This window comes from Fukomys damarensis, unplaced genomic scaffold, assembly GCF_012274545.1.
Source record: "Fukomys damarensis isolate Sample0158 unplaced genomic scaffold, DMR_v1.0_HiC HiC_scaffold_14, whole genome shotgun sequence".
Classification (NCBI taxonomy): domain Eukaryota; kingdom Metazoa; phylum Chordata; class Mammalia; order Rodentia; family Bathyergidae; genus Fukomys; species Fukomys damarensis.
In genome coordinates, this window is record NW_022900926.1 from 10,642,568 (window position 1) to 10,659,718 (window position 17,151).

A 17,151-nucleotide genomic window follows, 5' to 3' on the forward strand; every position below is an offset into this window, starting at 1 on the left:
CTTGTTTATCACGGAGTCTTTGTAAGGTCCGTTTCACTGGCATGATTTCTGTCCTTGCTGAGATATGCTGTGTTTAGGGAAACATAGTGATAACATTCTCTTTGGATTAATTTACTGAAAAATTGCATAAATCAAAATGCAAATTCTCTGCTAAGATAACAAGGAAAATTGCTCCTTAGCTAGCAAGAATGGTCCGTCTTATGAACACATAAGCAAAAGACAGTTCTGACTAGCATTTGTTATTAGGGCTCTTAAGGATTACAAATCAAATTTGGTCTAAGAAGTGCTAGAAACAGAGCCTGCATTTCAGGAATGAAGTCTGAGAATGTGGCCCTTTTTTTTTCTTTTTGGTGCTGAAACAGCAGTGATGAGAGTTGTGTGGCTGTGGCTGTAGGTGCGGCAGGGCCCCTCTGAGGCCTGGAGGTGGAGCAGCCGGGTTGGCTTAATTCTGGCTGTGATGAGGGAGCTTCAGTACTGCCTTCCTGTGTACCCTGGTCAGTTCGTTCCCTCGGACGACCAAGCAGTCAGAAATATGGAGTGCTTGTTGGGGAACTAAAGTTAAATAAAAGTAGACATTCTACCTCCCTCGTACCCGTACAAATGCTTTCTGTGCAAAATTCGATCTTGGAGAAATTAAAAAATGTGACAGAGCAGTCTTTCCAGTACCCCTGAAGCATGTTCCCCAGGTCTATGGGATGTTTTACAAATTTCCAACTGCAGACTGTGAACCTCACTAATTGAACCCCATCCACCCGTCTGTGGAACACAGGCTGTGAGAGCCTGTTTAGTGTCCCTGGCTACACAGGGCGGCCACACAGAGGACAGAGTCCCCGCGTCTCGTGGGGGTGAGTGGAGCAGCACGGAAACTGTATGGTGAGTGGAGCAGCACTTGGAAACTGTAGAGCTCAGTTTCATCCCTCTCCCTCTCCCTCTCCCTCTCCCTCTCCCTCTCCCAGGGATTAAACCCAGGTCATGGGCACTGAGCTACATTCTCATTCTTTCATTTTTTTTTTTTAATTCTAAGATGGGGTCTTATTAAGTCACTAAGTTGCCCAGTCTGGCTTTGAACTTAGCAGTCCTCCTGTCTCAGCCTCATAGCTGAGAATTGTGGTGGTATTACTACTTTCAGCTGAGAGTGAAATTCCTCCCTTGCTGAGGCGGTTTCTTTACCAAAGAGGAAAAAAAGAAAAAGATGCTGCGGAGCTACTGAGAGTGTGTGTCATTCTGGCCAGCCGCCTTCCTTCCTCTAAGCTGTCCACATTTCCGGAAGATGATGTAGAGAAACATTCTGCTTCATTTATCCAGCAGGAGATGAAGTGCTGCCTCAGTGGCCTTACAGTCTTAAGTTGTCTACGCTGTGACAGTGCCTGTGGTGTTTGGGGGACACGGCCGCCCAGGGGTCCTGCAGATCTTCCTGAGCTGGAGGCTGGTACTTCAGCTCCGTGGACCAGGGCTGCTGTCCTCATTTGCCACTGTGTTTCCAGTGCCTAGAAAGTCAGCCCATAACAAACACTCGTTAAATACTTGCCAAACAAATGAAGGAAATAAAGAATGAAATTAATTAATCATTCTAAGCGCCTATTTGGCATATGAAACACCCTCCTCACAAGGTCTTGGAACGACTGCAGCGTTTTTTTGTTTTGTTTTGTTTTGTTTTTTTATTTTTTGCCTTTTATTGAGTTTATTGGTACATTTTAGGTATACAGTACAATTCCGTTCATTATTGGGATCGTGTACCTTTACATGACAGGTCTTAGTTCTCGTTTTTTTCACCTTTTCTGTGCCCTCCCTTCACCCCCTCCTCCCCTCCCAATTTACAAACACTTTATTTCCATTTTTTCATTTTGTCATATTTTTTTCTTTTCCCTTATTACCTTTCCCCTACCCTTCCCATTTTCCCTACACCTTTAGCACTTTTCTTCCTATTTCACATGGTCAATTATATCATTAGGATCTTATGTACTATTATAGTTTTTCAAACCAGAGAAACTATTCCGTATTTACACATGTGTGACTTATTTATTTCACTTAGGAGCATATCCTCAATATGTATCCATTTTCCTATGAATGACTCTATTTTCACATTCTTTGTGGCTAAGTAGTATTCCATTTTATAGAAAAACCACATCTTCTTTATCCAGTTTCCAACTGATGGGCAAATGGGCTGTTTCCAAGTTTTAGCTATTACAAACTGTGCCTCTATAAACATTGGTGTGCATTTATCACTGTGGTATGATTCTTTTAATTCTTTTGGAAAGATACCCAGCAGAGGGATGGCTGGGTCAAACGGCACCTCTAGTCCCAGCTCTTTGAGGTTTCTCCATATTGATTTCCATAGTGGCTGCACCGGTCTGCACTCCCACCAACAATGGAGAAGGGTTCCTTTCTCCCCACAACCCCGCCAACATTTGTTATTGCTTGATTTCTTCATAGCAGCCATTCTTTGTAGGGTGAGGTGGAATCTCAGTGTTGTTTTCATCTGGATCTCTCGAATGGCCAGTGGTGTGGAACATTTTTTCATATATTTACTTGCTGCTTTTACTTCTTTGTCTGAGAAATGTCTGTTCATTTCAGATTCCCATTCATGAATTGGGTCTTTATATTTGGAGGGGGCTGATTGTTCTGAGTTCTTTATATATTCTCTATAGTAGTCCTTTGTCTGTAGAGCAGCTGGTAAAAACTTTTTCCTACTTTGTAGGTTGTCTCTTAGTTCTGTTGATGGTTTCTTTTGCAGTACAGAAGCTTTTTAATAAGATGAGATCCCACTTGTTGATTCTTTCTGCTAGTTCCCGTGCTACTGAGGATTTGTTCATAAAGTCTTTTCCTATGCCAATGTCTTCCAGAGTTCTGTCTAACTTATCTTCCAGCAAGTTTAGTGTTTCTGTTTTAATGTTTCGATCTTTAATCCATTTGGATTTTAATTTAGTGCATGGTGAAAGATAAGGGTCCAGTTTTAATCTTTGGCAGGTTGAAATCCATTTGGAAAGACTGCAGTGGTTTTGCACATAAAGCACTTAGCACAGTGCTTAGTATAAAGTAAGTGTTCAAGGGCCGGGGATTTAGCTCAGTGGTTCCATCGCCTGCCTCTCAAGCCCAAGGTCCTGAGTTCGATCTCTGGTACAAATTATATATATACAGAGAAAGAGAGAGAGAGAGAGAGAGAGAGAGAGAGAGAGAGAGAGAGAGAGAGAAAGTAAGTGCTCAATAAATACTACTGGGTTTTGTTGGATTAACACTGTGTAAATTTATGTCAACCCACCATCAGGTGGAACTTACTTTTCTTGCTCCCAATACCAGTGTGGAACAGCATGTAGTGAAATCAGGCTTGCATTTTCACCTGCTTCTGTGATGAATCCTGTAGGCCATTGTTAGAATTACCCAAGCCTGTTCTCAAACTTTCCCCTCTTTCTCCCAGGAGCGTGTTATCAGATTCACCTGGTGGATGATAGATTGGCAAGGTTTAAAAACTGGCCCTGTGTGACAGTCTTACTGCATCACCTACCTGCAGAGCACTAAGGCATATGTATATCTAAGGTCTCAACCAGCTGCAGATTCAGAAAGGCTTCCTGGAAATAGAAGGACAAAACAAGCGGTTGGTTGGAGAGCAATGTGTGTACCCGTGCCTGATGCGTGGGGGCTGCACAGTTGTTCTGGAGTCTGCAGTGCCAAGGCCAGGCCCGGATGGCCACTGACAAATGCTGCACCCATATCCGCTGACCTTGATTTCCCCTGCTCATAACCAGAGTGGTTTCCACACAGACGTTAGAGACCAGCATGTGGACACAAGGACTCCTGGCCATTGTCCAGGGTGCCCCCGTCCCTTTCCACATTAAATCGCAGGGGTGTTTTGTGGGACATCGGTGCAGACCTGGAGATGGGGATACTCCGTGGCCGACCCTCCTTCTAGGTGGGCAGGGCTTGTGACAGGAACTGAACAGTGGGACTGCACTGGGCTGGGCTCCACCTGGGAAGCTCATCTGCCCGGTTGGTCCCCAGCCTGAATCCCTCACACGTGTCTTAAGCCTTCTCTCTGCGGTGCTGATCATCCAGACGTACGCACAGGTCCTGCCCTTGAACACCCCCAAGGGAGCCCTCCCATAACCGCTGCTCAGTTCAGGGCCTGCCACAGATCGCTTCGTCAAATCGAGTGTGAAGATCCAATTCCAGGCAGAATATACTGAAATGATGTTTTATGGATCAAATGCACATGTGAATGTTTGAATCATGTATGCACACGTATAGAGATTTATGTAACATGTACTCGGTTCAACTGTGGAATTTTATATTCTGTAGCCCGTCATTTTCATCGAGAGCAGTAGCAACGGCCTAATGCAGATGTCCTTTTCTTTTTCTTTTAATTCATCAGTGCTGCCAGCTGTCCCTATTCAGATATCAATTTGAATAAAGACCGCATTTTCCCAGATCGCTTAAGTGGTGAGATGCCTCCAGCCAACCCAACATTTCCAAGAAACAAGAGGACAGACGCAAATGAAAGCTCTTCGTCTCCTGAAGTCAGGTAATGGAGGTGGCAGTCTTCCCGTTGCTTAGAAACACTGTGATGGCAAAGGTTGTCCATCTTCGCTGTTTGGGCTCCATGGCTGTGTTTCCTGTGTGCTGTTGAAAAAGCATTTGACACGATGTGAAACGATGGTGGAGATCAGTACCTGAAAGCCTCACCATCCATCCTGGCTCCTGTTTCCACGGTATCGAGAGCCTTTCTGCTTTCTTGTTGGTCTCCTATAAACAGAGAAACTGGCTGTGGTCAAGCGCATCTGTAGTCCCAGCTACTCGGGAGGCTGAGGCAGGAAGATCACACTGCTGGAGCCCAGGAGTTCAAGGCCAGCCTGGGCAACATGAAAGCTTGTCTCACCAAAAATAAGAGTTTAACTTTAACTTGAGTCTAATTCAGGGCTGGAAATGATGTCTTGAGGAGGTTAAAAAAAAAGCCTTCTACTTGTTTCCCGGTGCTGTCCATGGCTTTCTTTTCAGGAGACCCTGAACATGTGACACAGAGGACAGTACTTCACTTGCAGTGGTGTGTGTGTCTGTGTCAGTGATCTCACAGTTCTCGCTACAACTTATAGGAGGACCCTGTCGGCAGCCGGGGTGAGACCCAGTGTAGGGCTGTACTCATCATCATAGCAAGAGAAGTCTCGATCCCGCTATGTAGAAACCCTGGCCCTTGTTCTTGAGGGTTCAGAGTCAAAAACAGCAACTCATTTCGTGGCTTTTATTGCGTCTTGACCCCTGTGGTCCACGTCAAACTATGGAAGTGTGAGAGGGCTGCCAGGAGGGCTCCCCTGCAGTTCCGTGGGACTCTGCTCTTCCCGTGTCTTCCCACAGAGCCAAGAAATGGGGAGTCACTTCCGCCCGGGGTAAATCAGCAGGACACCGCGGGGCCAGAAGGAGAAGATGAAGAGGATTAGGAGTGTTCTGTTTCATTAAAAAGAATGCCATCCCCTAAAACCCAGAGTTAGCAAGTCATCTCAAATTCATCCAAGCCTTCCATATTCCTGGTGGAAAAGTAAAACTCTAAAAGTAAATTATTACTAACATTAAAAAAAAAACATTTACTGAGCATTTTCTGATGCTGTTCAGGCATGGTTCTTATTTCTTGTAGAAACTTTCCTCCAGTGGCATTTCCCGGAAAGCAGGCTGGCAGTGATGCAAACCTTTTCTGTTTGCTCCTTCCCTGTGGTTAAAGATACACCGCCGGTGAGAGATGCAAAGATGGGTGCTCCCCAGCTTCCTCACTCCATGCAGGGTGAACACTTTGGTTTCTGTCACCCTTCAAGCGTGGCCATCTGGTCTCTGAACGTAGGGTTTAAGATTAGGTATTTCTGTCCCGCAGACCCATGGAGCTCACAGTCTAGGTCCAGCCTGACAGGGGCATCACGGGGCCTTTTTTTCCTTTCCTCCAGAGAGGAGCAGCACAGCATGCTGAGTAGCAGCACAGGACTCTTACCTGGTTCTGCCTCGCACCTTCCCTGTCTTCCAAGAGTGTGACCTGGAACGATGCAGGAGCTCTTGGCTTTGGATCTCAGTGTATCAGGATTATATGCAGTGAAGAGTAAAGTGTATGTAAAGCCCTTAGAAGAGTGACTAAGAAGTAATAATCCCTTAAGAAATGTTATTTCTATTAATGTTATTAAAAGAGGCATGACTTACTTATTTTCTTCATAGTACAGATTGCATATCCCTTATTCACAGCACGTGGGACCGGAAGCTTTTCAGATTTGGGACTTTGTTGGACTTAGGAGTGTTTTTATGTTCTTTAACCATAGAACATCCCTAATCTGAAATGGTCCTAGACCCCTCAGAAAGTTTCCAGTTTTGCAGCATTTCGGATCCTGGGTGTTTGGGTTAGGGATTCTCAGCCGTATTGCTTTAGTTTTTAGGAGCAAAACAATGGATAGCGGATGTCTTTGATATTCCTAGGTTAAACATGCAGTGACTTGCTGAAATAAGATAGTGATCCTCCTACCAAATTACATTCTCCTTTACTCACTGCTCACCTAAATGTGATTTCCCACTCAGGTTTTCGTGTGATTTCCTTGCATCATCTTTAATTTACTAAATTTGGTTGCCAGTCTCTACTTTTTTTTCTTTTAATGTACTTTGAGGACAGTGAGAGAGACAGTTTGCTGTCCCAGAAACACATGCAGAGGAGAAGAGGTGGCTTCAGTTACTGGAAACTAACGATGTCAGGAGAGCGAGGCAGGCAGGGGAGGCGCCCCAGGGAGCTCTGCTGCCAGAGCCGGGGCTTGGAGGAAACAGCGCAGGTGCGCCAGGTGGGCCTCAGGCCAGGGACATGGGCAGGCACAGGGAGTGGCTCTGCACCACCCCCTGACTTGGCCCAGTCCCTCTCCCGAATGCCAGGCTGTGCCCAGAGGAGTGCCGAGCTGGTCTCTCCCATGGTCCAAGAGCTGACATAACGTGGCCAAGAGTAAAAGAGCAACGTGAGGAACATGTGTGTCCCTCTTACACCGCAGCGACACTGAAGCCCCCCCCCCAGAGAATCCCAGGGGCAGCTCATGCCCGGGTAGTCGTTCCCAGCGTGGCTTCCGGTCAGCTCCTCTGCAGACACTTTATAATTCATGCTCGAGCCTGTGCCCACCCCCAGAACCTCCCAGGAGCGAGCTGTGCAGTGTGCATTTAGAAGTTTGTTTGACTTTATATGACCCCCCGTAAACTTCCAGGGCTCTCCCGTTACTTTCGATGAAGACCTTGTTTCTCTCTCTCTCTCTCTCTCTCTCTCTTTCCACTTTTACATTTTTCTGTGTTTGCTGGTACGTTTTAGATACACATAATGACCACATGCGTCCTAATAGGGAGCTTGCACCTGTGCATGATATATCTTGCTGGTTTTTTTTTTCCTTTCCCTCCCTCCAATCCCTTTTCCCCTCGTTTTCAAAGGCTGTTTCCATTTTTCCCTTGTATTCTCTCTCTCTTTTTTTCCCTGTCCCTTCCTTTCCTATACCCCCTTCCCTTTTTCCTCCTTTCATAGGAGTGTTTTCTTCCCAATATCCATTGTACGGTTTGGTCCTGATTTACAGTTTTGGATTCTCCCACCCGAGGAATAGTGAGTGTCTACATGTACATGCGTGTCTGATTTATTTCACTTAAATGGTCTCAAGGTGCATCCATTTAGCTAGATATGTCTCAAGATGATCCTTTTTAGGGCAGAGTAGTACTCCATTATATAAAAACCACATCTTTATCCACTTATCAGCTGGTGGGCATTTGGGCTGTTTCCAAGATTTAGCTATTGTAAACTGTGCTGCTATAAACACAGGTGCACATATATCACTGTGGTTTGATGCTTTCAGTTCTTTCAGGAAGATACCAAGAAGGGGAATAGCTGGGTCAAATGGAACCTCTAATTTTAGTTTTTTGAGGAATCTCCACACTGATTTCCACAGTGGTTGCAGCAGTCTGTACTCCCACCAACAGTAGAGAAGGGCTCCTTATACCTCACAGCCCCACCAGCATTTCTTATTGGTTGAAATCTTGATAGCGGCCAATCTTTCTGGGGTGAGGTGGAATCTCAGCATTGTTGTTTTAATTTGCACCTCTGGATTGGCCAGTGATGTTGAACATTTTTCATATATTTGTTTGCCCTTTCTACGTCTTCATCTGAGAAGTGTCTGTTTATTTCAAATGCCCATTTTTGGATTGAGTCTTTAAATTTGAGGGGTCTGCTTTTCTGAGTTCTTTCTATATTCTAGATGTTAGTTCTTTAAGACCCTGATCCTTACGTGGCCAGAGGCCTGCCTTGTCTGGTCCCTGTCTGATTCTCCAGCTTTGTCTCTGCCAGTCTCCTCTCAGCCAAGTGCCTCAGCCTGCTCGTCCTCCAGCATCCTCTCCCCTCTGCCTGGAACCTTCGTCTGTCTTCTTGCCAGATTCTCATCTTCCACTGTCTTTTCCTCAGCAAGGCTCTGTCCGGTTTCTGTAGCTGCTCCAGATGCTGGCGGTGGCATCAGTCTTCCGTCACTCCAGTCACATAGCCTCAGACTGTGTGACCTTTTCCTTCACTTAAAACTCCTGTATTTCCATGGGCTAGAGTTGTAGCAGAGTCGTAAGACTCTTGCCGAGCATTTGTGCCGTCCTGGATTTAATTCCCAGTACCTCAAAACAAAACAAAAATGTCTGCATTTTCAACTTTGTAAGATCACCACACCAGATACTGAAGGAATGATTATGAAACAAACATTGAGGGGCCAGGGATCTCGCTTAGTGGTTCCACCGCCTGCCTCACAATTGCAAGGTCCCAAGTTCGATCCCTGGTACCAAAAAACAAACAAACAAACAAAAAACATGAGACCCGTGTGACTTCGGGTGATGGCTGACTTGTGAAGGACAACTTCCCTCCCTGTTGCCCTTGAACTCCCTGCCCATGTAGATAGTGCCACTCAGCAGTTTGTGCCTAGGTAATCGGGGATGTTTCTTTAAAATGTAGCTTTCAGGGTGCTGCTTCCAGAAACACTGAACCTGCAAGCACAGGTGCACCCGTGAATCCTCACATCGTCAAGCACCAGGTGACAGGTGCCAAGTGACCCGTGTGTGGGGCTTCGGGAATCACAGGCGAATGTGAGCACCCCTCTGGAGTAATAACTCACTCACTGTCTTATCAGTTAAGAAGCATCGAGACTCCTCCCTACAAAGTCTTATTGCCATCATTCCGTCTTAGAGCTACTTGTCACTGTGTTCTAAATTAGATGCTATCTCTATTAAAAATCTATTAAAATTACTTTTAAGCTCCCGCGTGTTTAAGCCTGCTTAGACATGGCCACAGGAACACAAAACATCTTTAAAGTGCCTGCCAAATGCTTGTAATTCCTTGTAAGGCAAATGCCCACTGCCCAGCTAATCTGATGAAAAATTCTAGCCTTAGTTCATTATAGGCCCTTAAAATGGCTTCTCAGTCCTAGCACCAGTGTTTCTTCCCTAGGATCACATAGAGCCCATTTCAGGAATGGCCACCATCAATCTCATGTATTGTTCACACAAATCTGATTTCCTAGGTGCACCAAGAGCTTGTTAAACAGATGGGAAAATGAACTCACACAAAACATGAAACTATAAGCATATATACATCTGTTTACTTTGCAAAAGTATCACAAAAGCAGAACGAAATTAATTTAGAGCCCAATTCTGCAAGATTATGCAAGTTAATGAGAAGTCTTGGGGACGTGAGTTTTGCCTCCTGCGCTTTTCTGGTCCTGAGCGCTTGGTGTAGAAGATTGGAAAAAGTCACCTCATCCCCTCCGCGTTCATTCCCTGGCTGTGTCGATGGGCTGCCAGGTACGGGTTAGGAGCCGTGCAAGTTCTGAAATACTCTGCTCTTGGGAAGCTGTCAGGATTTTTGTGCATCGGAAGCTCAGTTAGTGAAAACACTCAGTTCTCTTGCCCACCGCTGCGATAGCCAGGCAGCCATTCGGAGTGCAGGGGACAGAAGAGTGCTTTTGTCAGGTGACTGTGAAGTTGTTGGGACAGTATTGCAGCAGGATCTTCCTTTGTCTCCTTTTGTAGCACTTAATTCCTACTCAGGAGACCCTTCCATATGAGCAGAAAAGGAGCAGCATCTGTTCCCTTTTCCACAACAACAAAAACATCCCACAGTCACCCTCTTCTTGCGGTGCGTTACCTTTGCTCTCCGAATCTCACTGTGTTAGGTAGAGCTTCTCACTTCATAGGAGTATTAATTGCAGAGTGAGATTTTCTGGAGGGTGTTTCCTTGGTATCTTGAGTAATATTCATTTCATTCACTCATTTTATTCCTGTTAGTGTGGTCCTTCACTAACATACGTTCCTTATACTGAATTCTAACTCAGTAGGCATATTAATCAAAATGTCTTACTTTTAGTCCTTAGATAAAGGATAAACCATAGTTCCCTCTTCTGCGCCAGAGATAAGAAAATGTGATTCACCAAAACTGGCTTCAGTATTATCTCAGAAGGAATCTAAACTTATTCAGATGCTAACCGGAAATGAAAGACTTTTACTCCACTGGTTTCATTTGCTGGTCCTTTCTGAATCCCATAGGAGGCTGTGGCTCCCTTGCCCTGAAGCTTTCAAACTTTTTCCTGTGTCGGGGGCATTTTGGAGATGGGTTAAGTACTCTTTGAAACCACCCATAAAGTAATCTCTAAGATTCTGCATCTCTGACCTTTTACTGTGAGTGGCCTCACTCTAGGAAATAAAAAATAAATAAATAGAATCCTGGGGGTAACTCAGGCTACGCAAAGAAACCGACTTTTGACATTCAAGATAGAAAACCCTACATTTTGTATAGTTCACCCTAGCATTCTCTTGTGTCCACTTGTGTCTTGGGGGGGATCAGTCTTCTCCAGTCTTCACATAGCCCCTGTAAGGCTAGAATAGGCCACTTTGAAAAAAGAAGACTGGGTTTCTGGGTCATCGCTGTGGCAGGTACATGGGACAATGAACTTCAGCTTACAGGAAGGAAGGCTTCATTTTGGTTCATGGTTTCAAAGGGTTCGGTCCATGGTCACTTAGCCCCATTGCTTTTGAGCCTGTGGTGATACATGCCCTCATGGTCAGCGTGTGTTTGTTTTGTTTTGTTTTTGAACCACTACAAGCCTTAATTTAGGGACAATCTGCCAGGCCGTTTCTGATCAAAGGGGAGAGAGTTGTATGGTTGGGACAGGGAGTATCTTTTATAGCGGCTGGGAGGGGTTTACAGAAGATGAGGTGGGGGTTGAGTGAGGTAGTGACTAGGGATTGGAAGAGCATGTGATGTTACTAGGTGGGGCTTGTGATGTCACTAGTGCCTTGTGCATTACTATCTAGGTGGTAGTGAGTATCAGGACACTCTCAGCAGGAAAGCAGGCATGATGGGAAGAAGAAAGCTGTCCTTTAGTGGGAGAAGCCATTTTTTTTAGGTGAGAAGCAGGGCATTATGGGAAGGCAAAGGCTATTCTTTTTATGTAATGGCCATCTTAAGGCGAGGGATATCTAACATTCCAGTCTTTTGTTTTATGGTTATTGGGTGAAGGTCTCTTCTAGAGCTGCTTCAGGCTCACAAAGGGGCAAAGGTTGGGGCTAAATCTGGATCTGGTAGGGGCAGAAGTAGGTGGGTGCTTCGTCCCTCTGTCACAGTGGCCGATACCCCACTATGATGAGTTCTATGACTGTCTGCTTGGTAAATGCCCTCCTATGTTCCTGCAAGAGATTCTGAAAACACTGAAACAGACAGGGCCCTATCATGATTAAAAGACATGTACAAGCCAGTGAGCCTAACAAGGGAAGTAGTCAAGGCATAATTTGGGGAAGCAAGGAAAGCTCTGGTCTATTCCCCGAGAATTCTATCGTCTCTTGCTCTTTGATGCACTGCTGTAATTCTTTAAGCTTGGCTTTAACAATCTCTGATTGGTTAACAAAATAATAGCATTCTTCACCTAGCACCTGGCATGTTCCCCCTTTTGGGCAGCTGTCAGTATGTCAAGGGCATGTCTATTTTGGAGCATGACAGCTGCTAGGGAGTTAATCTGGTCCTGGACTGTGTTTAGGGACTGGTTTATTTTATCCATGTCTTCCAAAATCTCTATGGACAGGGCCTGATAGAAATGTGTGGATGTAGAAATTCTCACTATCCCTCTTGCCTTTCCAGTGAGGACCCCCTTCCCATTAAGAAGAGGACGAGAAGGGAGCCGCCCTTTTTCTGATTATGTTCTGTGGGAGAACTTGTTTAGACATCTGGGCTTCTGTATAAATGGTCATGGGAGGGCTAAGGAAGGATATGCAACAGAAAACAGACTGATTGAGGCATCAGAATGCCTCTTGATCACATATGAAGTATAGGCCATTGGACAGGCAGATCGGATGCTATTCTGAGATAAAGAGGGAGCAAGCAAGGCAAGTGATGTTGTCACTTTGCCCCGTTCATGTCAGGTTAGTGGTTTCTGTAGGGAATGGGAAACCCATAGTCCAGGGTCCCAGAACTGTGGATAAATTGCTAGTATTTGAGGCGGACAGGTTAAAATCTAGGGGGATGGGAATTGGAGTGAACGAGCAGGGGTAAACAGACATACACATCCAGCAGTCTGAGATATTGACAGGGAGATGGTGGAGGGTGGTATTAAATAGGCATTGCAGCCTTTTTTTGAGACTGGGTAATCAGGTTTATCAGTTGAGATCCCTTTATAGGGAGATGAAGTAGTGGGCCTCAAAAGTCTCTCTATCGCTAGTGCCTGTTCATTGACTGCCTCTTTTGGGTCATTCTTTTCTGCTGGGTGTTTAAGACCAAGTTAAAGCTAGACCTGTGTTAATCAATATGAATCTCTTGCTATCCGTCAAGGTCAGTTAAGTCTCTTTAGGTATCATTTTGGAATCATGCATAGAGCCTCTCAGCTCCTCTGTCAGTGTCAGCTGTTAGGATGGGTCATGGCCTTGCTTGACTTGGTTGTTTTTAGTGAAAGTGTGGGAGATTTTTTTCTCTTGGGGACCCTCCTTTGGCACACGTTACATTGGTCTTCTGATGTCCAACAATCTCCCTGCTCAGGAGATTGGATGACTTACCAAAGATGTAAGGTGTTGTAGAAAAGGTTCCTTCATACCACTGGATCTTTGATGACCTCAGAGGGCCACATCCAAAATATTGGCAGTCTTCTTAGCCCAGCTGCCTTCTAATGTTGGTCTCTGCACTTTGGTGGTTGAACAGCCAGAACAGAAGATTGGTGACATCATAGCACAATAAGAGCCTAACTATCATAACTTTATCTGGATAGCAAGCACCCTGGAATCTAAAATATAGTTAGAGAGCTGTTATTTTTATCAGTCATGGTTTATCAGTCAACTACATGTTCTAGTAGTTGATCTCCTATAGAATATTAACAAAAAACTTTGAATCAGGAGCCATACATTAATAAAAAAAATAATAATAATAGTAATAATAATAGTTTAGCATGGCAATCATGATGACACTATCTTTGCAACAAACTTAGATATGTATCTTAGTAAAAAATAGCCATTGTCACATGTATTTATTCCCCTCTAAAAACACATAAAAACAAAAAACCAGGGAACTCTTAAATTATTGCCTTTTGATAGTATGCTATCTAAGGAAAGTGTGTGGGCCTACAAATGTACCTGTAATCATGAGTAGATGGAGCAGAAGAGAAGAGTGAATACCTGGATCAAAAGGTTATTACCATAAACAATATGTTGGAAGACTTGTATAGTCAGAAATCATGAATATATTTTGTACACCAGAAAAGTAGTAATAATAATTATTATAATTATATGAAACCTTATGTCCTATAGTGTAGCCTGTACCAAAAGGACCTTTTTTAATTACTCCTTGTTTTTCCACAGAAAATTTTGTATTTTGAAGATGACCACTATAAACATATCACAATAACATATTTAGAACTCAACCCTTTGTTGATAACCAATGTAAACATTTTATAACAATATATTTAGCAATGTTTATTGGGGGTTATATCTTCCATAAGCTAATGAAAATTATTGGGGCTCCATTAGTGAACAAAGATCAGAGTAAATTTTTCTGAGCAGCTGGTTCTTCACCAAGCAGAGTCTATCCACACCTAAAAGTTTATATTTAATTATCTTGACAATTTTTTGTTTAACCTGGAAAACCAGGTTGTAGAAATTAGCAATTTATTTGTATCTTTGATATCATTTTGATCAAAAAATATAATTGGACATTTTCAAACAATTAGACACAGACAAACATGTAAGACAATTTGTGAAACTAATATATTTGGCCAGTTGAATTACAACATCTCTTTTAATTAAGACCAGTCAAAACTTTTGTAGGTCAATTAACAGCTCCCTTATAGAATTAGAAGCAGAAGGAATGAAAGTTCTTTGACTGTAAAAGTAAACCTTTTATAAAAAACTTGAAACCAACAAGCAAACGTACATTTCTTTGATAAATCACTTCCGCATATCTTCTCACCATGCCTAGGCCTTCTGACTTTGTGTATCTCTTCTTTAGTCTTCTAACAAGACAAATGTACAAAATCCTTTTATATCAAAAGTATATCCCCTTTATTTGTTGCCTTTTTAAATGTATATATTTTTCTATCTCATTTACTATCAACCTTTCATAACAAACTTGGTTTCAGTTGTTACAGTTTTATTGTTTATTGGTACTTTGTTGAGTATATAGTACAGTTACATTCATCATTGAGTTGTTAAAATTTTAAAGTGTTCCCTTTTTTTATTTCCTCAGAGTGTTATACTTTAAAATTTGATGGTTAACAATAGAGTATTTGTAACCTTGAGTGTTTTGGTTTTTGATTGTCTGTTTTTGTACCAGGGATTGAACATGGGCCCTTGTGCTTGTGAGACAGGTGGTGGAATCATTGAGCCAAATCCCCAGCCTGACTTGTGTTATAGTTATTGTCAGAAATCTGTAAGCAGAAAGTAATGAGGAAGTCAACTTAATCCTATAATTACAATTTGAGAACTTGCAATGTAAAAGAAATGTTTTAAGTACATCAGTTAAACATTTGGAAGCCAAACATCAATCAAACATTTTAAATTGAAGACGAAAGGTATATTTGTCAATTAGCCATTAATTTTTATATACATTTTTTTTGTTTGTTTTGTTTCTTTTTTTTAAAAAGATTTTCCTGCCTGGCAGAACATCACAGCTGATTTTACTATGGAGCAAGCAGTCTGTAGCCAACACTGACCTATAACCTAGCATTTGCACTTTGAGCTCTGATCTTAGGCATTGCATTTTCTTTGAGTTGTTTTAAAACCTTATATTTTATTTTCCAATATTTATGTAGAAAATAATAGGCCCAATGGAATTTATTGGTAATGTAGCCTGCCAAACAAGTTGTTGATATGTAAATAGGCAGGGCCAGGAGAGGATTTTACTTTTTTTTTTTTTTTTTTTTTTTTTTGCAGTCTTGCTTTCCTCTCTTCCAAGGAAGTGGGGAAGGAAGAGCAAGCAGAGAAGTGGTTGTTAACTCACTCGCCTATGTGGGAGGGGCTGGAGGAGCAGGGAGAGTGCGGGTGTGTGGTGGAGAGACACAAGATGGCGGAGGTGAGGGTCACAAGATGGCGGAGGTGAGGAAGGGTCACGAGATGGCAGAAGTGAAGAAGCGCATGAGGAGACAAGCGCTGGCTGGGTTATAGGGTGGGGGAGGTGAGAGTGGTGAGTGATGGGCCAGATCAAAGGTGGGAGTCGGGAGGGGTAGAGGACGGAGTCTGTACTAGAAGTACCTGAGAGGGTGAACAGGTTTGACAGAGGGAAGGGCTGGAAGGCTTGTAGGTCGGGGACTTCTGACCATTTGCCATTGCATTGACAAAAACTGCATAAATCGCGCAGTATGTTAAAATTGAAAGTGCCATTTTTGGGCCATTGAGGTTTATTCTCTAATTTCTACTGAGGTTAAACTTGGTTGCAATAAAACACGAGTTGTTTTGGCTTAAAGTCGGGTCCCAACAGTCCAAGGGGATGAAGTTGTGCCAGGAGGCAGCCAGTAGCTGTTGAGGGAGGGGGTTCATATTGTTGGGCGCCCATGTTAGGGTGGGTGAGGAGGAGTTAGCTTCCTAGGAGGAGGGCAAAAGAGAGGAAAGTCTTCATCTCTTCGGATCCTCCCTGAGCCTCTACTGGGAAGGGCAGAAGGAGAGGAGTGGGGCCAGTGGGGCGTCCCCCAGGGGCGCAGTCCTGGGCTGAGTGGCCCGAGAGGGTCTGGTCTCTGACCAAGCTCTTGGATTTCTGAGTCGTCCCCAAAGGGAGAGAATGAGACAGAGGACCCGAGTACAGGGAAGCTAACTACCTACTCACCCTGAGATCAGTGACGGTGTGGATGTGACTCGTCAGCAATGGCAAAGGTAGAAAACCGAAGGAGGTCCTGGCTCTGCAGATGTGGTCCGGAGGAGGCGGCCAAGAGGCCAATTGACCCTGGCCCGTTGGGGATTGTCACTTAATCAACTGCCTTCCTCCTGGGCTTCAGCACCAGATATGTTAGGTAAAGAAAGCCGAAAACCAGGACCAGACCAGGACCATAACAAGCCTTTATTGTAGGGACATCCTGCCAGGCCGTCTCTGATCAAAGGTGAGAAGGCCGGTGAGCATGTTATTTAAAGCCAGCCAAACTGAGGAGTGGGCTCCTTGCACTTGAGCAGTAGCCAAAACAGCTGCTTCTGTGAGGCTGGGCTGGCAATTCCTGCAGTCCCGGCTTCCCTGTTACAGCACATTTCTATGTGCATTTCATATTCTCCTGCTTCTTTTCATGTTGGAGCTAGAGGTGGCTACAATGAATGCAGCCCTGAACTGAGACGAGATAATGTATTGTTTCAGATTCCTCTCACTATTATTTTTAGCAGTGAGGCCCATTGGAATGTAATTGGGTGGGGATTGTTTTTAAATGAAAAGTAAACAAACTTGAGGAAATACAGCTGTATGCATTCAAATGCCATCCTGTTTCCCAGGCACTTACTCTTCTCGTATTTGTTTCCCTAATATTTACCACAAGGCATAATGAGAGTAAGATAGGAAGACTTGGAAGATGTGACCCACAATTCCAGAAGAGAGAGCGCTGAGTCACAAAGGACACCCTTTGGATTCCACTGTGTTAATTAAAAGCCCAGAGCATTTGCAAGATTTTACTGTAATTATTTTAAGCTAAAGAAATGTTTAACAGG

General features: G+C 43.9%; 1 protein-coding gene across 12 annotated transcripts in view; it reads left to right on the top strand.

Annotated features, from left to right (window-relative positions):
• Positions 1 to 17,151, top strand: part of L3mbtl3 (L3MBTL histone methyl-lysine binding protein 3) — a 112,331-nt gene that overhangs the window by 71,725 nt on the left and 23,455 nt on the right. For 11 of the 12 annotated variants that reach the window (XM_010639145.3, XM_010639146.3, XM_010639151.3 and 8 more), the window contains one exon: positions 4,367 to 4,516. In XM_010639145.3, the coding sequence (XP_010637447.1) occupies positions 4,367 to 4,516 (150 nt within the window). Of the gene's footprint in view, positions 1 to 4,366; positions 4,517 to 5,343; positions 5,475 to 17,151 lie in introns of those variants that run through there. The other variant, XM_010639156.3, reaches the window with a different exon arrangement.